Source organism: Myxine glutinosa, chromosome 5 (genome assembly GCF_964187855.1).
Source record: "Myxine glutinosa chromosome 5, kmMyxGlut1.1, whole genome shotgun sequence".
Classification (NCBI taxonomy): domain Eukaryota; kingdom Metazoa; phylum Chordata; class Myxini; order Myxiniformes; family Myxinidae; genus Myxine; species Myxine glutinosa.
Genome location: NC_136265.1, coordinates 164,549,145 through 164,575,127, shown reverse-complemented (window position 1 = coordinate 164,575,127; position 25,983 = coordinate 164,549,145). Strand labels below are relative to the sequence as shown.

At 37.6% G+C, this 25,983-nt stretch overlaps 1 protein-coding gene across 3 annotated transcripts in view; it reads left to right on the top strand.

Annotated features, from left to right (window-relative positions):
* Positions 1-25,983, top strand: part of LOC137417072 (guanylate-binding protein 4-like) — a 75,075-nt gene that overhangs the window by 8,018 nt on the left and 41,074 nt on the right. For all 3 annotated transcript variants that reach the window (XR_013623613.1, XM_078778976.1, XM_078778978.1), the window contains exon 3: positions 23,228-23,337. Coding sequence is in view for 2 of the 3 variants with exons in the window: in XM_078778976.1 (XP_078635102.1) it covers positions 23,228-23,337 (110 nt within the window). In the remaining variant the exon portion in view is untranslated. The remainder of the gene's footprint in view (positions 1-23,227; positions 23,338-25,983) is intronic.

Genomic DNA, 25,983 nt, shown 5'->3' with positions numbered 1-25,983 from the left:
TTGTTAAACAGTTATAATAATCCTTAAAGTTTATTGTTTCTTTAATAACATTTTTCTTTACACCTTTTAACTTCTTATCAGTCTTTTCGACGTTATTCACAATGTATTTATAAGCATAAGCCTTAGACCTCAATCCCACAAATTCACTCATAACATTTCCTCCTAATTCATCCTTGAACTTTCCAATCACCTTTTTATTTTTAGAAGAGAACAACTCACTCTCTGGACTGTAATTACTCGTGTCATAGATATTAATGTCTCTTTTCATGTCTGAATAAACATCGTTGGTATTAATTTTCAAAATAAAACTATCTGTATCCATATAAAGTAGATTAACATCATTTTGATATTTCTTCCTCAAGTTATTATAAAAGTAATCATACATTAATGACTTTGATAAATCAAGAATTGTTGTTCCAATATAAATAGGTTTGTTCATTTCAATACTCTCTTTAATCAAATGGATCGCACAAAAGTTCTCAGTAAAGACCTCAGCTCGAGTAAAACTCGGTCTATTAATTAATTTTGATGCTTGTTCCCAAGATGTTGATAGTCTGATATTTTGTCTTTTCCTCACATTCTCCATAGTCTTACCAAAGACCGCATTATTCATCAATTTATAAAAGTCTTTCTCAAAATCTGTTTTTGACTCTGTTCTTCTTTGTGTATTAAAATCAATGTACCCCTTTAACCAATGACTTTGATTGAACTTTAGAACCCTATGGATCTTCTCTACTCTTAGACCTTTTGATAAATATTGTGGCAAATTTCTTTGGTGTAGAACATAATTTTTCTTGTTATATAATGTAGTAAGTAATTTTTCTGTTGATTCACCTATATCAAACGATCATTGATAATCACTCAACCATTCTTTCTTTGGACTTTCTTTCTCACAAGCAAATGGGAGATCTTTGTGTAGGTTATGGAGTTCCTCTGGATATTTTAAATCAATTTCAAAATAATAACCAACTTTTTCTTCATCCAATTCTTTTTGTGTAGAGATACATACATCTTGTAAAACGTTTTTGTAGTCTTTTTCCTTTACCCATCTAAGTTTTCCATAAGGAAGAGCCTGAGACATTGCCCAGCCATACAGGTTGTTCGCGTCATAGTCCATCAAGTAAGAACTCTCTTTCGTTGGATCATAATTTGGAAGATATTTGTTATTTGCTTTTGCGTATCTACTCGAGCAGACTTGTGAAATTCCACCTCTTTTTGCCTTTTCAATCATCAAAAGCATATCAACATCGGTTATCAAATCCAAATCTTGTTTTGTCATTTTCAACATCGCACTCCAGGCCAATCCAGGTGCTGTGTAGTAGTGAGCAGGATCCAATCCATATCCAGTGCGACAAACAGATCTAAAGGCTTCAAATACATCGGCCAACAAAAGCACATCAGTTTTGAGGTACAAATCGTGATACTCACCAAGATTCTTAATGTTATATTTTTTCCAAACATTTTGTGCGTGTACATAATCTTTATCAGATATATGACTATTATTTAATTTGTTATAGAAATTTTCTTTTAAAGGAAGTTGTGTTTCATTGAATCTCTCAAATGAGTCCATATAGTCATAGGGGTAAATTCCCTTTTGTGTTAGAAAATCTTTATCTAAAAAATACTCTGAAAGACATGGAAACTCTTTTAGATTTTGAACCAAGTTAGCCAATGGACTTGCCATGAATTTAAATGTATCAAGAAATCTGATATGAGTAATAGGAGATGTGTGAATTGTTTTTGTGAATGAAATGTATTTCTGATCCGTGTTTGGAATTGCTGAGATACTTCCAGAAGTCTTTGAGAGTTCCTTGATAAATAGATGTGTATCATAATGAGCGTTGTTATGAAGAAAGACAGGAATGAAAGAGGGGAGTTGGTAATTAATATTACAACTTTGATGAGCCGGACCTCTATATTTACCAGTGAGATGACAATGGTCTCTAACCTTTAGACCTTTACCAATTTTCTCCTCACAAATATGACAGACATTGTTTTTTATAAATTCCCTTTTTTCTTTACTTGTTAAGGACATTGGTTTATTGGTTTCTCTCATTATCTTGGTTAATCGAACACAGTCTTTTTCTAGTCGTTTCACAAACTCCTCTGGGGTATTTGAGCCTCGATACATCTCTAACTTGTTATATTTATCACCAACGGATGATTTGATATAATAACAAAAACCACAAGGAGTATGTTTTTGATATTTATTTGTGTATGATTCTTTTGGATCTGGAGAAGCAGTATCAATTTTTTCTAAAATACTTTCAAAATCAGCATATATAACAAATGGATGTTTTATTGTTTTCTTTTCATCTTTGAATGTGATCTTTGAGTCTTTTTTAGGCATGTTGATTACCGTTGATTTATGTTCACCACAATAATTTGAATGTTTATCTAATCTTTCTTGTGTATGGAAGAAGTTAAGACAACGCATACAAATATATATTTTATTTGTTCTTTTACATACTTGTGGTTTTATTAATTTTGTAATATCTTTGATGTATGTATAATGTGAATTTTCGTCTGAATTAAAATATAGAAGATTAATATGAGTTTGTTTACAACTGTCAGAAAGCTTTAAAACCTGAATGTTGTTTGTTTCGGTTAGACCATAAACATTAACTGATAAATTATTCAACTTTTCAAATTTAGGAATATCATTTAAAGTCATCGGAAACTTTAGATCTTTCGTATTTAATGTATTCTCATATTTTTTATAATGAGATACTCTTTCATCATGAAAATGTGGAGGATGTAAGTGTGCTAGAATAGACCAGAGAAAACATTTATTGTCTTTATTTTTGATATTGATAACTGCTTTTCTATTTTTGATAACACTGGGTAAATCAATGTAAGAAGAAGCTTTTAGAGGATCTGATTTAAGAATATGAATGTCTATGTAAATAATTTTTCCTATATTGAATCCACTTCCTACGATTGAATTATCCACATCTTGCTCTTGTTTAATAAGTTCATCATAGACTCCTGATGTTTTAAAATCTTGATATGAAGATATAAAGTGTGGCTCAGTTCTCATGTATGGTGTATCTATAACTCCTTCGTCCTTTGTCATTTCTAATTTTACTCCCATATAAAATTTAAGTGGTTTCATTTCTTTTAGTGTTTTTTCAATCAACGTTTGAACAGCAGGTTTAACTATTTCTACAGCATCAACTATAGACTCTGGTTCAGGAGGTTTGAAGTTAAAGACTCTTATTTTAATATGTCCTTTGAATGCACCATCAGAGTTTTTAATAGTAAACAATTTTGACAAGTGTTTGTTAGTTTTAAGATGGGCTTTAAACCCCTTCTTGAGGATGGTTGTTTTACAGACCTTACAATGTTTTGTTTTAGGTGGAAGAGGGGAAAGTTTGTTAAGAATGTTGTATGTATGTTTTGCGGTGAGAATATGTTGTTTATAATATTTTACTTCCTTCTCGCAAGTATCACAATAAACCATATTTATAGCGTGAGAAAACGTGGTGTTTTATATATATCACTGTGCTTAAAATAAAACACTTTTGAGCTTTACAGCTCCGTTTTATATATATCGCTGTGCTTAAAATAAAACACTTTTGAGCTTTACAGCTCCGTTTTATATATATCGCTGTGCTTAAACTAAAACACTTTTTCACTCAGAATCATCTAAGTCATAACTATCACATGAATACTCAGAATCATACTCAGAGTCATCAATAAAGCTACTCTCATAACTATCATTTGAGCACAAACTATTAGTATCATAACTATCATCTGTGTTCAATGAAATACTATCATCACCATCGTCCGAGTTCAATGAAATACTATCATCACTATCGTCCGAGTTCAATGAAATAGTAAAATCTTCACTGCTGTAATGACTCATATTTAATTAGCAGAAAAAACCTTTCCATCTATACCAATATACTTTCTTTCATTAACGGATTCAATCTCTACATTTTTAATATCAAAAGTTATCTTTAAATAATCTCTAACTATCATAGAACGAAATGACATTTCACCAGAAATATTAACATCATTCATTTTACTTAGATCTACACCCTTTGGATTATTAAAGTAAATACAAATTTCTCCACGAGTATTGTTGATGGTCTTATCATTCTTTTTCAAAGTATCGTGGTCAATCACTTTTTCAAGCTTTGAATAAATTGCCAGGAGTAGAGGAGAAACTTTTGTTAGATTTACTTTAATGGATGTCTTTCCAGGTATAGTCAGAGCTCTTCCTTTAAATGAAATAGAGGGGCTCATGTTATTTTCCATAACTGGTTTTACCCAAAAATTTCCATATTTATCTTTGTTCAATTTAACATCTTTGACATATTTTTCTATATCTTTCACTGAAGTAGAGATTGATTGAAATTTGTCTTTTGTGCTTTGAAACATTGTATTTATTAATGAATAAACTTGCGTTTAGTTTAAGTAAAAATTTACCATATAAATATGATAAGTTCTGAAGGATATTTAGAATTTCCAGACTCTCCATATGATAAATTAGAGAATTGTCCGGCTTGTGATAGAATAGGGCTTAATAATGAGGGTTCATATAAACAATGTATTTTCTGTGATTTAATTTTAATTAATGATAATAAAAAATATAAAAAAATATATAACTCTTTTAAATTAGAACCAAAAATGAATTACTTTACAAGATTAATAAGAGAGATGAATGTTAAGTATTGTGATGATAATACACCATTTCTTTCAAGGGAAGAGACTATTTGTATTGAGGAAATGTATAAGGGTTTAATGATATTTATTATTCAAAATAATTTTAATGGAAATGTTAATACAAGATACTATATAAATAAAATAATGAATTATTTTGAAATTAAACCCGAACTCAGGATAAAATATAGAGTTTCTAAAATAGCTCAAAAAAAGTTAGATGACTTGTTTTCCAAATATATAAATGAATGATTTTTTACCCGTTTGGGAAAATAAGATAAAATTTAATAACCATAAAAACATTCCAAATTCATTGAGATGTCTAATAGTTGGTTCAAGCGGATGTGGAAAAACCTGTTTACTTTTAAAGATGCTCCTTGGTCCTAATTTTTTAGATTATGATAATTTAATAATTTTTACAAAGTCTAGTTTTCAACCCGAGTATCAACTACTCTCACAGGGTTTTAATGCAGGTCTTAAAAAGGAAGACATTATCGGTTTATTTAAACTTCAAAACAAACTAAATGATTATAATATTGAAGATATAATACAATTATTTTGTGATACACAGAAATCAAAATCGAAACCAAAACCCATAACTTGTATTCTCAGTGATAATACGGATGATATACCTTCACCTCAAGATTTAGATAAATCAAAAAAGAACCTCGTCATCTTTGATGATTGTGTTAATGAGAGAAACCAAACAGTAATGGACAGCTACTATACAAGAGGGAGACATTCTTCTTGTAATTGTATTTATCTTAGTCAGTCATATTTTCAACTCCCTCGACGCTCAATAAGAAACAATGCCAATACTTTTATTTTATTTAAGTTAAATTCAATAGATGTAAATAATTTTTGGAGAGATAATTGCTCTACGTTATGTAGTAAAAAAGAATTTGAAAATTATATGAAACACACGATTGGAAAATATAAATATATTGTTGTGAAACGAGATGAGATATTAAAGGATGTATTTTTATTTTAAACATAATTACATATATAAATGACAACAATTATTATTAACCTTGTGGGTAAATCTGCTTCTGGAAAGAACTTTCATAAATCTAAACTCTTGAATAGTAAAAATGAAAAGATTGTAAGTTTTTTTTAAAAACACCCTATGATTCGTTTTGTGAGTACTACAACCAGAGCAAAGCGACCAGGAGAAGTAGAAGGGAAAGATTATTACTACATTTCAATGGAGGAACATATGCGATTGAGGAACGAAGGTCAAATATTTGAGGAGGTCTCTCTTGGTTCTACAAAATATTCACATTGTAAGAGTGAGTTAAATAAAGTAAAATCTAATGGTCTTGGGATTTTAGAAACTAATCCTGAAGGAATGAGACAAATTATTAAACAATTGTGTGGTGATGGAGTTAAGATTTTATCATTCGGTTTTGATATCGATGAGGAGACTCAACGCAAACATATGAAAAGCAGAGATACAAGTATTAGTGAAGAAGAAATAACAACTCGTATTAATAGCAATAAAGAATTTGATGAAATATTTAAAGAAAAAGATTTATTTCAACACATTTACTATAATGATGAAGAAAAGGAAAATTTTCCCATTGACCTTTACAATTCATTAAATGATATTTTTCAATAAATAAATACAGAAAATGAATACCGAAGAAAGAGAAAGAAAGTTTAAGGAACATCAACAATTAGTTTCAAAAGTTGTTAAACAACAGGAAGAGATAAAGAAGAAACGGAGACAGAAACTAACTGGTGAAGAAGCCTTTGAAAGAAAACAAGAGAAATTCTTTAAACCACTTTTGAAAACTCAACACTCACCTACAGTTCCCACGGTAGAATTTACTCCGAAAAAACTTCAAATGCTCAAAGATTTTAGTCAGATAACAAAACAAGAACTTGGTGAATTAGAATATGATGACGAGGGATTATTTCGGAAACTTGAGGAGGTAAATCAACCCCCTAATTATGTTGTGGAAGCTCTTCAAAACAATGAATATTCGGCGGGTTCAAAAACCAGAGCAGGTCTCATTCCAACAGAAGAACCAGCAGTGTTTCATCTTGTGGAAGAAAAGGTATTGATATTTAATGATGAATTGATGTTCTTGAGTTCTACTCAACCAAATGTTAAATTAACTCCAAGATTAATGTTTCTTCTAACAAACCCCGGATTCAGCGGTTCAAAATATTTTGAGGAACCACTTGATATGGAAAGAGAGGAAGATAGGGTATATATTGAGTTGTTAAATGCACTTGATTATGGAGTTTCTGTTGCTGGTAAAAGTAAGAAGAATGAGAAGGAGAAACATATTATTGATGCTTTAAGTAAACTTGGTTCAGGTGTTAGTTTTCTTCCAAATGACCCATCACAATTAGTTAATAGGCTATTATTGTTGTTAGGTAGTAAGAAGGCTGGAAACAACAATTGTTTTAATGAATCCTCAGCCATTTTAGATCAGTTGATGAATATGAAAATAATTAATAAATGTCAATACAAAGATATTTTATTAGATATTAAATAAGATGAGAAGCACAATTCTTAGTTTTAATTTCACAACGAGCGATTACACAGCTTCATTCCCTTACCCACTACAACTTGACCCCCTTACCTCATATGAGGCATCTTTATTGTCGATGGAAACTTATAATACCTTGTTTAATATCACAGAGAAAAACAACAAGTTTAGTTATAATCCAGGAAGTGGATATAAAACTATAACCGTTTCACCTGGAGCTTACGAGATTTCTCAAATATCTTCAGAAGTCTCTCGCCTTATGAAAGAAAAAGGTGATGAACCAAAAAATATTGTAATAGATATTCAAAAACACACTTCAAAATCAACTATTAAACTTAAAAATAATTATAAAGTTGATTTCACGATTGAAAATTCGTTTAGAGAGCTATTGGGTTTCTCTTCAAAAAAGATTGAAAATAACGGGACGTTTTACAGTGATAATGTTATCCAAATATCCTCCGGTATAAATTCAGTATTAATTCATTGTGATTTGATTGATGGTGCTTATAACGATGGAATAAGAACAAATACAATATTTTCATTCAGTGCATACTCAACCCCGATTGGTTATAAATTTAATATGGAACCAAAAAATCTTGTCTATTTACCTGTGTCAGGAAAAACCATATACAGAGTAAATTTTAGGATAACCGACCAAGATAATCGTATGATATCCTTTAATGATGAAATTATATCCATCAGAATTCACCTACGTGAAGTTTTTCAATAAATAAATAATGGTTATTGTGAGAAAACACGAGTTGGGAAAATATAAAATAATTACAGGGGAGGGCATGTTCCTTTCACCAGACTATACAAGGTATGTGGGTAGAGGATACTATAAACCTAAGAGACAACGAGGTGTAGGTCATCAATTTCGAAATAAAGGAGATGGGATAATTGATACTCTAATGGGTATTGGTTCAACCATCCTTAAACATAAAGACCTAATTGGTTCAACTGCTTCTGCCGTGGGCTCCGTTGCGGGTGCTATAAAGAGTATAAAAGATGCTCAAAAGGAGTCTCATAAATTACAAGCAATTGTTACATATCTATGTGAATTAATATTCAGATCTTGGCTTATCCGTGTGTAGTATATTAAGGGTTGTGGTGATTGGAGGGTCAGGAGCCCTTCTGAACCAGTGGCCGGAAACGGAAGTGACCGGAAACGGAAGAGGAAACGACACGAGGAAAAAAAAGGACGAGTATTCTTCTTGTTCTTCCTCGCCCGCTCCGACGAAAGGTGGGATCGACCTTGTGCTGCGTGAACAAGCGGCGTTCCGAAACCCGTCTGGCGAGAGGTGTTACCTGGACGCGTAACTACCTTTTGACACGGCAAGTCCCCGTGAGTGCGTGCACGGAACCAAGCGTCCGGCACAGTTTGCCCCGTCTACAAGGACGCGTACGGGTCGCACGTTGGGGCCTCGCGCGCGTTGCAAACCGCGCTTGGTTTTGCCCCGTCTACAAGGACGCGTACGGGTCGCACTTTGGGGCCTCGCGCGCGTTGGAAGCCGCGCTGGGTTTTGCCCCGTTGCTTGGCAAGGAGGTGTGCGCTGCAGCAGCTGTCCCCGGTACGATACCTGCCCGGTGGAGGAACGTCCACCCGGGGTTCGTTCAACCGCCCGAGTGCGGAGACGCCGACCAGTAGCAGTATCTTGGTCCGGAGGGGCCCAGAGACATTGTGAGGAGCAGAGACCGAAAGGGGGTGTGAGTACTCACCGGGACACACATGTATAAGATGGCCATCTTAATCATAGGGAATTGATTGTGAATTGGGAATTGGTGATGATTATGTATTGTTGATTGCTCGGGGAAAATCTCCGTGGTTGTGTTCTTGAAATATTGTTGATGGTTGTGTCATTGAAATTGTTTGGTATCATTACCATTGACATATATCCTTGAACGTCAGTTGTCTCTTGGGTGAAATTCATATGGCTTGCGTGGCGAAAGCGCATATATAATACAGCTTTCTGGCGAAGTTCCTCTCACGGTCCGGGGGTCACTGAGACCAGGTATTCACCGAGGGGACCACGTAACAGAATTGGGGGCTCGTCCAAATTACGATTTGCGGTTTCGCAATTGGGTCTACGTCCGGGATCGAAAATTGTATAAAATAATAAAATAATAATTTTTATTAATTAAAATTTATTAATTAATTATTAATTGGTAAAATATTTTTTTTGAGAAATTGGGGTAAAATCTTGGGTGAAGGTTAACAGGTGTTAACGATAGGCACCATGGCGTTTGTGGCACAGAACTTTGGGGTAACACCGAGTGAGGCACAGTTCCGAGCGTTGCTAAAGTCGGACCTCTTGAAATTGGCCAAGCATTTTAACTTGGAGGTCCGAACTAATTTGAGGAAGGCAGAGTTGCAGGCCACGGTGATACAATCTATGGTGGGATTAGGAACATGGGACGAGTTAGCCTGGGAGTGGCTACCCGAAGAACCAGAAGACGTTGAGCTCCGGAAACTGGAGTTGCAGTTACGGAGCCAGGAACGGATTAAAGAAGAAGAAAGGAAAGCAGAAGAGAGGAGGGAAGAGAAACAAGCGGAGGAAAGGAGAGTGGAACGAGAACTCCAGGAAAGGTTAAAAGAAGAAGAAAGGAAAGCAGAAGCGAGGAGAGAAGAGAAACAAGCAGAGGAAAGGAGAGTGGAACGAGAACTCCAGGAAAGGTTAGAAGACAAAAAAGCAGAGGAAAGGAGAGTGGAACGAGAACTCCAGGAAAGGTTGGAAGAGAAAACAGCACAAGAAAGAACCGAGGAAAGGAGAGTGGAAAGAGAACTCCAGGAAAGAAGAGAAAAGGAACAAGCAGAGGAAAGGAGAGCTGCAAGGGACCTCGAAGCAGAGGAGAGAAAAGCGGAAAGGGAATTAAAGGAACGTGACATGGAGCTTCAGCAAGAAATCAAATTCAAGGAGCTGGAGTTAATGAGAGAACGGGGAGAGGCACCACCCTTGCTGACGGGGTCGACACCTAACCAGAAAACCTGGGATGTGGGCAGACATGTGAGGCTGGTTCCACCGTTCAGTGAAAAAGAAGTCGCGAAATTTTTTCCACACTTTGAGAAAGTGGCTCGACAATTAAACTGGCCGGAGGAGGCATGGACCATACTCGTGCAAAGTGTGCTGGTGGGGAAAGCTCAGGAAATTTATTCGGCGCTACCAATGGACCAATGTGCAGATTATGAGGTACTGAAGAAGCACATCCTCAAAGCCTATGAGTTGGTTCCGGAAGCTTACAGGCAAAAATTCAGGAATGCCAGGAAGAGGGAGAGTGAGACCCATGTGGAGTTTGCCAGAGTGAAAGAAAACATGTTTGATCGGTGGTGTGAGTCAAAAGGAGTCGGGAAAGACTTCGAGACATTGCGGGACTTGATCCTGGTGGAGGAATTCCAGCAGTGTGTCCACGAGGACATCAAAGTGTACCTGCAGGAAAAGAAGGTACCAAAGTTGTGGGACGCAGCCACCATGGCAGATGATTATGCCTTAACCCACCGAATAGGGGTCCACGAACCTAACTCCTCGCCTAGATCTCCGCAGGGGAGGTGGGGAACAGCAGGTGCGGAGAACGACCATACATGGCGGCGGCCTCGAGATGATTATGGGGACAACTATGATACCCCACCTGTTCGAAATCGGAGGGATGAGGGCCCAAGACAAACTTATAGTTCGGGGGGCCCGAGGCAGACCACGAGTTTTTCCTCCGGGCCTACTTGCGCTTTTTGCAAGAAACCTGGACACTTGATGTCCAGTTGTTACCGCATGAAAAGCGAAGACCCAGAGCGGAGTCCGACTACTACGACTCCGAATGCGATGGCTAGCGTAAGAAATCGCCATCAAAAGGGTTACCAACCATTTATTTCAGAGGGGTTTGTGTCACGGGATGGAGCCTCGACTAACCGGAAACCGGTTAGGATATTGAGGGACACAGGGGCACATCAATCTTTAATGCTTGAAGGCATTTTGCCATGGTCCGAGGAGACGGCAACGGGGGATAGTGTTCGTTTACAGGGGATTGGGGGCGGTGTTAGTGCTCCCCTTCATGTCATCCATTTGGAGTCCGATTTGGTGTCAGGACCGGTCACCGTCGGTTTACAAGCCACGCTTCCTGTAGAGGGTGTATCTGTGGTTATCGGGAATGATTTGGCCGGGGGTCAAGTTTATGGTAACCTGAGGGTTGGTCAAGAGCCCAGCAGGGAAAATAACACCACACCAGCTCGGGATGGCGACAAAAGTGCCAAGTTATTTGTAGGGGGACTGAACTTCAAAACAGAGGAAGAAGTTCTGACCTCTGTCTTCAACAGATATGGGCCGCTGGTGGACGTGCGGTTGGTAAGAGACTGGGAAACGCAACAGTCCAGAGGGTTCGGCTTTGTCACGTTTGCCAGCACCAAAGACGCCAGAGAGGCAGAGAAGAATTGGAATGGCAAGGATTTGGAGGGTCGGACCATAACAGTAGGGAAGGCATTTCGTAGGCGTCGAGAGGTCTACAGGAGAGGACAACTGGGCGGTAGTTTTGGTGGTGGCCGCAATCAATATTATTATGGAGGCTCCCTGAGTTACGGCAGCTCCCGAAGGAAGGATTGGCAAAGTAGTGGCCGAGAAGGAGACCGCTATTCGTGGGACTACAGGGACAAGGGGTCCCACCATAATTATTAGGGAAGTTCTGAGAAGTTGAAGCACTGAATGCGGCGGAGCCGCTGAGCCAAGATTCCTACACGGATTAACCGTGAACGCCGTCCCTAAAGGCGTCCATATAGGGAACTTTCATGCACGGACTAACCGCGAACTCCACGTTCCTCAAGGCGCCCATGTAGAGAACTTTCCTGCACGGACTAACCGTGAACTTCACGTTCCTAAAGGCATCCATGTAGTGAATACTCGGCTTGGCCTCCCGGAAAAAGTGCTATCGAGTTGCGTAACTTTGGATCTTTGATCAACCCCTTAACCTTCATTCACAAGAAGCTGACGGTCAAAGTCAGAGGGTCATGAGAGGGAGTTTGATTTGGCAGGGACAATGTCGTTGCTGGTGTTTAGTCCAGAGGGAGTAATCTGGGGGTTTTGTGAGAGTTTGTTGCTTTATTTTTGAGTTGGGATAATTGTTGCCCAGGGGAACTGAGGATTTGGGGGTTGAGTTATCTGGTTTATTGATCCAAGTTGGCCGGCAACGAAAGTTTTCGCTGGGGTCAAACTTTCTTTCTTGAAGGGGGGGAGTGTTACATATCTATGTGAATTAATATTCAGATCTTGGCTTATCCGTGTGTAGTATATTAAGGGTTGTGGTGATTGGAGGGTCAGGAGCCCTTCTGAACCAGTGGCCGGAAACGGAAGTGACCGGAAACGGAAGAGGAAACGACACGAGGAAAAAAAAGGACGAGTATTCTTCTTGTTCTTCCTCGCCCGCTCCGACGAAAGGTGGGATCGACCTTGTGCTGCGTGAACAAGCGGCGTTCCGAAACCCGTCTGGCGAGAGGAGTTACCTGGACGCGTAACTACCTTTTGACACGGCAAGTCCCCGTGAGTGCGTGCACGGAACCAAGCGTCCGGCACAGTTTGCCCCGTCTACAAGGACGCGTACGGGTCGCACGTTGGGGCCTCGCGCGCGTTGCAAACCGCGCTTGGTTTTGCCCCGTCTACAAGGACGCGTACGGGTCGCACTTTGGGGCCTCGCGCGCGTTGGAAGCCGCGCTGGGTTTTGCCCCGTTGCTTGGCAAGGAGGTGTGCGCTGCAGCAGCTGTCCCCGGTACGATACCTGCCCGGTGGAGGAACGTCCACCCGGGGTTCGTTCAACCGCCCGAGTGCGGAGACGCCGACCAGTAGCAGTATCTTGGTCCGGAGGGGCCCAGAGACATTGTGAGGAGCAGAGACCGAAAGGGGGTGTGAGTACTCACCGGGACACACATGTATAAGATGGCCATCTTAATCATAGGGAATTGATTGTGAATTGGGAATTGGTGATGATTATGTATTGTTGATTGCTCGGGGAAAATCTCCGTGGTTGTGTCCTTGAAATATTGTTGATGGTTGTGTCATTGAAATTGTTTGGTATCATTACCATTGACATATATCCTTGAACGTCAGTTGTCTCTTGGGTGAAATTCATATGGCTTGCGTGGCGAAAGCGCATATATAATACAGCTTTCTGGCGAAGTTCCTCTCACGGTCCGGGGGTCACTGAGACCAGGTATTCACCGAGGGGACCACGTAACACAATCAAAGAAATAAAAAAAGGTAAAACTCAACTATCTTCACAAGAACGACAAAAAATCATTAAAATACTTGGGTCAGGGTTTCAACAATTTTAATGCTATATAAATACAAGTATGGAAGCGATTGATAGTATCTATGATTTGGATGATACGATTATCATTTCAAACTCCACTAAAAAGGAAGACTATTTTAAGGTAAATGCTATAACAGGAACAGACTGGAATTCAAACGGAACAAAAAGTTTTGAAATAAATAATCAACAAACTTACTTGAATATAGCTGATAGTTTCTTGCTGTGTAAATTTAAATTCACTAAGGCTGCGAATAATACTAATGCTACACTCGTAAATGATTTCTTCTGGAAAATGTTTGACAGTGTCCGCCTGTATATTGGAACACAAGAGGTTGAAGCGGTTGATTATGTCTCTGCTACATCTGAAATGATGAAATTTACACTATATTCGTTTAGTGATAGAATGGGTAAGGGAGCTGTTGAAGGTTTTATTCCTGATATGTCAACGGGTACAAACGCAGACCCTGGTTATAGTCAAAGGAAGTCAATGTATAATGATGACGCAAAAGCTGAGAATAGTTTTACCGTAGCAGTACCTCTGAAAGGTATATTTGGATTTTGTGATTATGATAAAGTTTTGTATGGGCTTAAAATTAGATTTCAACTACAAAGGAATGATAATGTAAATAGATTGCTTTTTGGGGATGAAAATGCTTTTGGAGAAAATAATAAATTTGTTATTAATGATTTGTGTTGGTATATCAGTGAATATACTCCTAATCTTAAAACGGAAGAGATGTTAAATAGAAGACTTAACTCAAAGAAACCGCTAAATGTATCATACCTTAAAAGAAGATGTCAACACGTTAAACTGGAACACACTACCTACACTTGGAATTTGGGTGTTCTTCAAGGAAAGCCACGATACCTCTGGCTCATTTTTTAAAAACCAGATGGAGAGGACGGTACTAATAAGAATAATGCCCTGAGTGATAATGCTAAGGTGAAACAACTTCGGGTTTCTCTTGATGGCACATTTTATCCGCGAGATAGATTGGAAATTGATTGGGGAAAAAATGATTATGCGGAAGCCTACAAGTCCTACCAAAAGGTGTGTGAAAGTAATGGTAATAATGATCCTATTTTGGATATGGTTGCGTTTCAAAAACTTTATACAATCTACGCAATTGACCTGAGTTCTCAAAAGGAAACTATAAAGTCTAATCGAGTGGATACTTCTCTATACATTGAAAGAGGGGAGAGTGAAGAGGTTAATGCATATTGTTTGCTTTTGGAGGAAACAGAATTACAGATTAATACAGATAATGGTGTTATGATTAATATCACATAGGTTTTTTCTCATAAATAAATGGTTGGGGTATATGTTAATCAAATCAATCTTAATAAATTAACATCTTGTATTCAAAATCAAAAGCCTTGTATTATTAATGTTAATACAATTCAAAGAAAAGGAGCTGTAAGAATTGATGTTTTACTCACACACACACAAGTAAAAACACTAAATGATGTTGGATCACTTAAAATTAAAATGACGAAACCTATGTTAAAGAAATATTCAATAGACGAGTCAAGAGGAGGATTTCTCCCGTTTCTAATTCCTTTATTTGCTGGTTTAAGTGCGGCGGGAGCATTGACTGGTGGTATTTCAGCAGCGGTAAAAACTGCTAACGAAAGGAAGGCACAACTAAAAGCTCAAAAAGAATTGGAAAGACATAACAAGGAGTTGGAGAAACAAATTAGTGGAAGTGGTGTAATTGTAGATTTTGCTCAAAAACTTGAAAGTCTACCTGATAAAGCTAGATTGTTGGTTGGAGATATGCTTTCCTCTATCGCTCAAGCGGGTGTTAAACTAACTAAACGGGGTAATGGATTGTATCTTTCTCATAAATAAATGGATAAATGGTTTAAACAATTTGGAAAGAATACAACGTCAAATATAGAACTAGCTAAGTATTGTAAAACACTAAAAATTGATAATGTGGTTATTTGTATGAGAGATGAATTAATACATATAAATAAGAATACAAAGAATATTATTATGAATTTAGACACACAGAATGGTTCTCATTGGGTTTGTATTCATAATAGTCAGGATAAATATTATTTTGATAGTTATGGTATGCCACCACCTGTTGAAGTAATACAATTCTTACAGAATGGTGTTTATCAAACATTTCAAGTTCAAGAAATTAATTCTAAATGTTGTGGTCAATTATGTTTATATGTATTATTTCAACTCAACAATAATGAAAATTTTTATGATATCATTTTTAATCTAATATAAATGACTTATGTTGGAAAAGATGGTTCTATCTTTGGAAAATCTTCTCAGGATATTGATTTATCAAATTATTATACAAAGGCACAGGCTGAACGACAAAAATATAGTGTAAGTAAAAATATTAATATGAAGAATACTTATAAATTAATCAATTATCCAAACCCTACAGATGCGAATGACTTAATTAGATTTAGTGATTTATCACAATATATATTTTTTAAGAAAACAGCACGTTTTGTTAAACAAGTAAAATTTACAACCACAACACCTGGTTATACTGACCATACACCTTTCCTCATTGAATTTAACTACCTGCTTACAATTGGATTTTATAAAGAAGGACATATAGTTAATATGCGAATTAATAAATGGGGGTATGATATGCCTGATTTAGGGTATAATTGGTCTTTTTCAATAAACATAGAAGACCTACATGATTTAAATCAGTCTCGTAAAGAAGAATATTATCCACTTGGTGAAGATAAGGATTTATGTGGAAGTACAATTAGTAAACAACAAATACGTGATTTTAAGAAAAGAAAAATATATGATAGTATAGCAATGGTTCACATGACAAAGAAGGAAGGTAATGAGATAAGGATAGAAAGCCGAGGAATACAAACCGATTTGGTAGTGGGAAGATGGGGTGGTATTACCTGTCATAATATTAATCTCACATATATTTCTGATACATAAATGACAGGAAGAAGACTACAAGAGAATTATAATTTTTGTATTCAAGGATACCTACAAGAAAAGGGTGCTCGGTATTACATACCTTATGATTTGGAGCATATACATGGGAATTTTGTCATAAAAAACTGGCCTTATACTGATATTGTTAAACCCACAAATAGAGACTTGTTTAAAGTATTAAATAAAAATGAACTTCTCAAAGTTATGAAATATAAAACTCTTTTAGAAATCGTCAACAAATCTTATTGGTATCCTATTATGAGAAAAATAATTATAGATACAAGAATATCTCAAAATCCAGATGAGTATATGTATAATATTCTTTGGGGTTTAAACTCAAGGGTAGCAAGGGATGAGGAAGGAGTTGAAGAAGAGAAGGAAGAAAGAGAGAAAAGAGAGAAGAAGGAAAGGGAGAAGGAGGAGAGGGAGAAAAAGGAGGAGGAGAGGGAGAAAAAGGAGAAGGAGGAAGGAGAGAAAAGGGAGAAGGAGGAAAGAGAGAAAAAGAAGAAGGAGGAGAGGGAGAAAAAGGAGAAGGAGGAGAGGGAGGAAAGGGAGCAAAGAGAGAGGGAGGAAAAATATAAAAAGATGGAAATCGGTGAGATTCGTAAAAGATTGAGTGTATTACAGCAAATAAATCAATCTCAACGCACCGAAGAGGAAATTAAAGAATTAACAACTCTTATGAAGATAATGGTTTCAAAAATAACAACGTCAATGTCTTCAATTTCAGGGAGGAGATTTAAACGAGAAAGTGGTGAAGAAGAAGAAGGAAAAGATTATGTGATTGATGATGTTGGTGTCATTGACTTTAGTTAGTTTTTATTTGTAAATAAATGGAGGAGAGAGTGAAGGCATTCCTTAGGATTCTTTATGTTTTAAAAATAAAGATTGAAATGTATATGTTGAAAACCAAAAAGGTTTTGATACTCTGTCGGAATTTTTCTGATAAATAAATATGAGTTATTGTCTCAAATGTAAAAAGAAAACTAAATCTAAAAATATCTCTTATGTTAAAGCTAAAAATAATAGAGTTTATCAAAAAGGAATATGTCAAGTATGTGGCTCTAAAAAGTGCCAATTCATCTCTCCTAAAAGAGGAGGAGACATACAAAAGTTTCTGTCAGGAAGTAAATTTACAACAACTGGAATTCCAGGGGAATTACACCTTCCAGGGTATTCTTTCTGTGGTCCAGGAACAAACTTGGATAAAAGATTAGATGAGGCTGACAATCCTAAACCTTGGTCTAAACCTACAAATAGGGTTGACGAAGTGTGTATGAAGCATGATATTGCTTATGGGAAAACCACTACGTTGATTGAAAAACATAAAGCCGACAGCGAAATGTTGTATAATTTGTCTTTGATACAAAATCCAACGTTGAGAGAGAAAGTTGATAGGTTTATTGTGAGAAATTTGATAAATGCTAAATTGAAACTTGGTCTTGGTTATTCCTCAAAAAACTATTAGGCTCTAATGATGTCATCAAGACTGAGGAGCTTTTGGCTGAAGAATTACACAAACCTATAATCACAAAGTTTAAAAGAAGGAAGGTTTATTCTAAATACACCGACCACATATGGTCCGCTGATTTAATTGAATTGAATAATGACAGGGGATACAGGTATGCTTTAACCGTTATTGATTTGAGGAGTAGATTTGCCTGGGTTGTCCCTTTAAAAAATAAAAGGGGTGATACTTTAATGTTAGCCTTTAAGCTAATATTTGATCGGGATAAAAGGAAACCAAAGAAGTTATGGACTGATGAGGGAACAGAGTTCTATAACAAAATATTCATGAAATTTATTAAGGGGAAGGGTATTAAATTATACAGCACCTTTAATGAAGGAAAGGCAGTTGTTATTGAGCGTTTTAATCGTACTTTAAAAGAGAAATTATATAAAAAATTCACACAACTCGGTTCTCAAAAATGGGTGTATTTAATTCAGGATATTGTAGATAATTACAATAATACAGTTCATTCATCAACAAAATCAAAACCATCAGAAACATTTACAAAATTAGAATATGAAAAGGAGATTAATTTGAGAAAGCCCAAGTTTAAAGTTGGTGATATTGTAAGAATATACAAATGGAAAAGCCATTTTGAGAAAGGTTATACAAAGAGATGGACTAATGAATTATTTAAAATCGTTGATGTAATGGATACAGTCCCTTGGACCTACAAATTATATGATTTAAATGGAGAAGAAATCTTGGGTTCATTTTACTCACAAGAATTACAAAAAACACAAGTAAGCAGATAATACCCTTGAAAATAATAAATAAATAAATAAAATGTAATGGGGATACGTTTTTAAATCTGTGAACCCCAAACACAGAATCACACAACTTTTTAGTTGGGGCTTAACTTTTGTGTGTGCATAATGGGGATACGTTTTTAAATCTGTGAACCCCAAACACAGAATCCCACAACTTTTTAGTTGGGGCTTAACTTTTGTGTGTGTATAATGGGGATACGTTTTTAAATCTGTGAACCCCAAACACAGAATCCCACAACTTTTCAGTTGGGGCTTAACTTTTGTGTATGTGTGAGTGAGTCATAATAATATACAAACCCTAACCCAACCCCATCCCTAACCCAAACCCATCCCTAACCCAAACCCATCCCTAACCCAACCCATTCCTAACCCAACCCCATCCCTAACCCAACCCAATCCCTAACCCAACCCCATCCCTAACCCAACCCCATCCCTAACCCAACCCCATCCCTAACCCAACCCCATCCCTAACCCAACCCCATCCCTAACCCAACCCCATCCCTAACCCAACCCCATCCCTAACCCAACCCCATCCCTAACCCAACCCCATCCCTAACCCAACCCCATCCCTAACCCAAACCCATCCCTAACCCAACCCCATCCCTAACCCAACCCATTCCTAACCCAACCCCATCCCTAACCCAACCCAATCCCTAACCCAACCCCATCCCTAACCCAACCCCATCCCTAACCCAACCCCATCCCTAACCCAACCCCATCCCTAACCCTCACATTCAAAATCCCAACCCTAACCCAACCCCATCCCTAACCCAACCCCAACCCATCCCTAACCCTCACATTCAAAATCCCAACCCTAACCCAATCCCATCCCTAACCCAACCCCAACCCTCACATTCAAAATCCCAACCCTAACCCAACCCCATCCCTAACCCAACCCCAACCCTAACCCTCACATTCAAAATCCCAACCCTAACCCAACCCCATCCCTAACCCAACCCCATCCCTAACCCTCACATTCAAAATCCCACCCAAACCCTAACATAATCTTTTTTTTCTTCTTTTAAAAAAATATGTATTTCTTTTTTCTTTTTTTTTCCTCTTCCTCCAATTCTGTCTTTCAAGGCTTTCAAGTTTGAAGAAGTAGAAATGGGAAGAAAGAATTTTCCAGCATTTTCTTCCTCGAACTTTCTTGATATTGCTTAAATCAAGCGTCATTAAACAAAGAACATTGTTCATTGCTTTAGAATCCAAAGAGTCTCCAAGATGGACCCCACAGGTAGAGTCTCCAAAATAAAACCAACTTTCCAAGTTCCCAAGGTATAACCACATTCCTGTTGAGCCTCCAAGATAGGTATCACATTCCGAGTCATCAAAACAAAACCCCCATTCCGAGTCTCCAAAAATATAACCATCTTTCCAAGTCCCCAAGGTAGAACCACAATTTTCAGAAATATTGGGGGTTTCCGTGATAAGTCTCACATAGTATAACTGCGGACCATCAGGGAAAACTTCCCTTTCCCAATTTTTTAGGGTTTCTATGATGTGTCTCACATAGTATAACTGCGGACCATCAGGGAGAACTCTCCTTGCCCAATTTTTTAGGGTTTCTATGATGTGTCTCACATAGTATAACTGCGGACCATCAGGGAGAATTCCCGTTTCACAATTTTTTAGGGTTTCTATGATGTGTCTCACATAGTATAACTGCGGACCATCAGGGAGAACTCTCCTTGCCCAATTTTTTAGGGTTTCTATGATGTCTCACATAGTATAACTGCGGACCATCAGGGAGAATTCCCGTTTCACAATTTTTTAGGGTTTCTATGATGTGTCTCACATAGTATAACTGCGGACCATCAGGGAGAACTCCCCTTTCCCAATTTTCAGAAATTTGTGGGTCTCCAATGTATGACTTGTATTCTGGCTCATCAAGGTAGAACTTGTTCAGTGGGTTTTGTTTTGATAACTCACAACAAGTATCATCATGGTAAAACTCTTTTTCAGGATTTTGTGGATCTCCAAGGTATAACTCTTTGGCTGGGTCATCAAGGTAGAACTCGTTCTGGGGGTCTTGGTTGTTCAAAATGTCTTCAAACAAAAAAATAACTTCATCCCAAGTTGTGTTAAAAGCAGAATTTTCATTTCGTATCTCAGATACAATTTCCTGTGAAAGAAAATAACAATGTATTAATTTAATACAATATTTTTATTTGTATAAATCAAGCTCTATGAATATTAAAATAAACTTTGTTAACTCTTACATGAGTCTCATCTAAAAAAAAAAAAAAAAAATTAAATAAATAAATAAATAAATAAACAAACTTACCTCCATTGATAAGAGGTTCGAGTCCAGTTCATCAATCTGAAGGTTGAGTTCTACACAGGTAGTAGGACTCCAAGGAATAGCAAAGTTATCCCATTCCATTTCGGCATAGTAGTCCATTCTCAAGTGAAGCAGAAAGCGTGTTTGAAAAAGCCTGTGTGGTCGGTGCCTTTTATAAGAAGGGCTGGGTGTGTGTCATTTCCTGTGGAAATTCCCTGGGCGTGTCTTAACTGGAAATGATGTGATGGAAATTCCCTGAAAATGATGTAATGTATTACCTGGAAATGATACAATGCTGAAGAGTTTATAAAGTGGGTGGGACTTAGCAAAAGTGGGCGGGTCATAGCAAAAAGTGGGCTGGCTTAGTAAAAAGTGGGCGTGGCTTACCAAAAAGTGGGCGGGGTTTACCAAAAAGTGGACGGAGCTTAACAAGGTGGGCAGAGCCTACCAAAAAGTGTGTGGCACTGGAGGCGCTCAAACAAGAACATTGAGGGAGGTTTACCATTTTATCTTAGCTCAGTTAAAATATCTTAATAAAGAACCAAACTCAAACATATTTTTTGTTAATGTATTAGACGGTGAGGAGAGTTGTAGGAGAATTAAATTATTTCCCACACATAAACAAATATTTGTAGGGTCGTTGTTTGAGTGGGTCAAAGATGATTCACCAGATGATATTAAGAGTAAAAGGTTAAAAGGTCCATAAGGTCAGAAGGATCACAGGTTCACACAGAAGGACCATTGTTTAAGTGGTCTAATGAATAAGGATAACATGTCAAAAGGTTAGAAGGTTCGTAAAGAACAGGGTGAGAGAAATAGAGGTGTTTAGGGGCAATGAGGGAGGGGAAAAATTAACATGTAAGTCAATGGGAAAATGAGAGTGTCCCAGAAGCAACATATACACAAAGAATGAAGTTAAGCACCCCTACACAACGAATTAAGGTAAGCACCCCCTAATATATATTCTTTGTGTATATGTATACATTGGCATATATTCTAAGGTATGTGAGATCAAATAATGATTGGTATGACATTAGCAATTATCCATTGATGAAATTGAGTGATCAAAGTGAAAAAAAGTGATTGGTTGAGTCAGTGATCCGATCACGTGGGTCCTACACACGTTATTGACGCAAAGATCGCTAGAGGTCTTCTCAGAACAATGACTGTACGTTAGAAAACATAAACGTCATCCACACTGTCCGTGATGGACCTATAGCTCCATACTTAAATTGAGGTGAAAATATGCCTAAAATTCCCAAAAAATTTCACCTTAAATTATTCAGAATAAAATATTGAAAACGGCATGATTGTTATGTTTTTATGTGACCATAATATCACTTCTCCAGAAAATATAGCAATATCATGGGTATATTACACTGTTTTGACGACAACAAACTTGTAATGTGCGAGGTTGTAAAAAAACGGGGGGGGTGCTTAACTTAATTCTTTGTGTATATATACACTACTTGCGGGTTACACGAAGTACTGAACTGTAATTTTACTGTCCGTAATCCCAGTCGTAATTTAACTTTTGTTTTTGTTGAAAAGAAATTTGGCTAATGTGCAAAATAAAGAGATACTTCTGGAAAACGTACAGAAGTTTAACACAGTACTGTCCGTGAATTGAGTTCGATATCAGTTTACATCAATTTCAAGGATCAATTTATTTGCTTCGAAATGTCAAATGTGGTTTTTGTTTCTTTTAAAGGTCACATTAACAAAATCTAGAATAATTTCAACATAATTCCAATGAACTTTTGGTTCTAAGTCATCTTGAAAAGTAAGTTCACCCCCACAAAAAAAATATTCCATATTAAATGCCAAGTCTGTATATATATATATATATAACATATTTCAAAAAGTTGTCGACGAGTTATGACTAAACTTGGTGGATGAGTTGGTTCGGTGACAAGAACAAGCTGATTAGATTTTGGTTCAGGTCCGAATCCAGATCCGGCCCATCAGTGGATACAAAACATAATCTGTTCAGCCTGGCGGAGGTATGCGCTCTACCGAGTGCCGTTCTAGTTAATATTCTGTTTTCTTTGTGCCTTGCAACAATTCATAATGTTCACATTATAAGGAAGCACTTTTGGGTTGTGATAACAAATTCCCTTGGTCCTCGCTGTAAACAACGATGTTGTAGCTACTTTCAGAAGTGGTTAATATGAATGAGTCAGAAATACCTCTTATTGTTTCTAAACCTCAATTCCTTGCTTGATGCCAGCTAGAGTGGTGGATTATTCGGTATTGCATGTTGGTGTTGTGCAGGGAAGCACTCAGCATGATACATGGATCTTCGTGCTGGCAATGCTGCTGAGCTCCATGCTGGTCTTCAACACGCTGAGCTGTATCGATCGCAGCAGCCTGCAGGAGCTCAGGTATGACCTAATATACTCGGCTCTACCTCATGTGGGAACTAATGTGGAATTTTAAGGAAGTTGTCATTTTTGTTAATTTTTTTTTTTTTCCACGTTGTTCTCTGTTTTAGTTGATGATAAAGATGGTGTAATGCACAGCGGGTTTCAGGTTGTACATTTGTGTTAGTCATTGACTCGGATGGTCCTTTCCTGCATGATGGTCATGAGTTATGTAACTTCTAAATTGGAAAACTTGACACAAGTCTGTATGAAAGGAAGAAGCTTAATACCGACCTCTTTCCTGGAAGTCCTAGCAGTGTCCATGTGTTTTTTTTTTACCTCTCCCACCCCTCACCCCCCTTCCCATGCCTCCTCCCCCCAAACCCTCTCCCTCCCACAGATCTCCTGATGTCCCTGCTCTCCATCTTGTCCTCCCGCTCCCTTTATCATATGTTTTATGTGTCAGTTTGTCTTTTTGTGATCAATGTTAGCTCTTACACGAGCCTCGATCTTGTATACAAAAATAAATAAATAAATAAATAAAGGTGCACAGAGGCGACTTGACATTTGGCCAACTGGCTCTGTCAGTTGGGCTTCTTGGGGAATTCCATTTCACCTGATGTGGTTTAGCTGCTGAATGTGTTTTGTTCTGTTCAATCAATCATGAATTTGGAGTGAATGTGAAGCTGTTTAGTCTAATTGATGAAGAAGAAAACCACAAAGTTTGATACTCTATATTGACCCTGTTCCTTTCTGTATTAACCAGTGATATTTTACTTGTTGCAGGAATTTTCTGGACTCGTAGTCTCATACAACATAAAGACTCAAATAACTCCTCGAAGCTGATACAACAATACAGTATCGTACAGTATAGCAAAAACTTGTGTTATTTTAAAACCTTTAGTATTCTCAACTGACAGGGGCTACTCGGTACTCATGGCAATTACTCACACGGCCATTTCATTAGTACCTGTATCTCATGGGAGGGAAACTCTTTGCCGAAATCGCAACATTCGTATGACATGCACTGGATAAGTGTTGAAAGTTGTCACGCAAGATAATAATTCATTCAAATGAAACGTAGAGTAAAAAAAACAACATATTTTCGAGGTTTCATAATTTATCAAACTTATCACCTTTTATTAATTTACAGAGATCTAGGTGGTGCCGGATTAATCCTTGCCAGGGCCGAGGGTAAAGAATATTTTTCGGGCCGGTCTTAACATGAGTGCCACCCCTGTAGGTCGTTTGAGGTCGAGTAAAGTATCTCGTCTCTCTGGCTTATTTAGATTTAGAATTGCAGGAGTTATGTGAATAAAATACCTTTTTAAATTTTGATAATTTAATTGATTACCCACACATATAAACAGAACTCACGAGCTCCCCTTATGCCGTTCACTTACTCAGAAACACTCACAACCCACCTTACGCCATTCACCCACACAGAACAACTCAGAGTCCTCCTTATGCCGTTCACTCATTCAGAACTCACAGCCCTCCTTACACTGTTCACTCACATGGAATATCTCATGGCATTTGATAATTTAATTGATTACCCACACATATAAACACGCAACTCACTGCCGTCTTTATGCCATTCCCTCACTCAGAAAAACTCAGTCCTCCTTACACCGTTCACTCAAATGGACCATCTCATGGCCCTCCTTACACCGTTCACTTACATGGAATATCTCATGACCTTCCTTACACCATTCACTCACAAGGAACATCTCACGGCCTTCATTAAACCGTTCACTCACACGGACCATCTCACGGCCCTCCTTACACTGTTCACTCACATGGAACAGCTCATGGCCCTCTTTACACCGTTCACTTACATGGATCATCTCACGGCCCTCCTTGCACTGTTCACTCACACAGAACAACTCACGGTCCTCCTTACGCCGTTCACTCACACGCAACTCACTGCCCTCTTTATGCCATTCACGAACATGGAACATCACAGCGCTCACACACTACTCACTTGCATGTTTCACTCCACGGGTCACACACTACTCACTTGCATGATTCACTCCACCGCTCACACACTACTCACTCGCACGTGCTACAGGCGCCATCTTGGAAAAACAGAAAAACGTTGCAGCTCTATATCTCCGAAACCGTTCCATGGAAAAAAATGAAACATGGCTCATTGTAAAAAAAATTCATCAGTTCTATTAGATACCTGATGATTATCAGTTCTATTAGATACCTGATGATTATCAGTTCTATTAGATACCTGATGATTATCAGTTCTATTAGATACCTGATGATTATCAGTTCTATTAGATACCTGATGATTATCAGTTCTATTAGATACCTGATGATTATCAGTTCTATTCGATACCTGATGATTTTCAGTTCTATTACTTCCTTTGGACTGTCAGTCTTTTTATGTTTTTGGCCATGAATTTAATCCAAATATATTTTTCCCATAAAATGGCTAGTTCTGTAAAAACCTCAATATTAAATATGCACCCAAAGGACATGTGAAAGGTTTTTGGCCTGACCTGCATTCGTTATTGACCTTTCACATCAGACAATGAATGGTACACACACACACACACACACACACACACACACACACACACACACACACACACACGTTGGTTGTTATCTCCAATGCAGGTTTCAGTACGTGGAACGGAGCCCTCCCTGGTCTCAAAG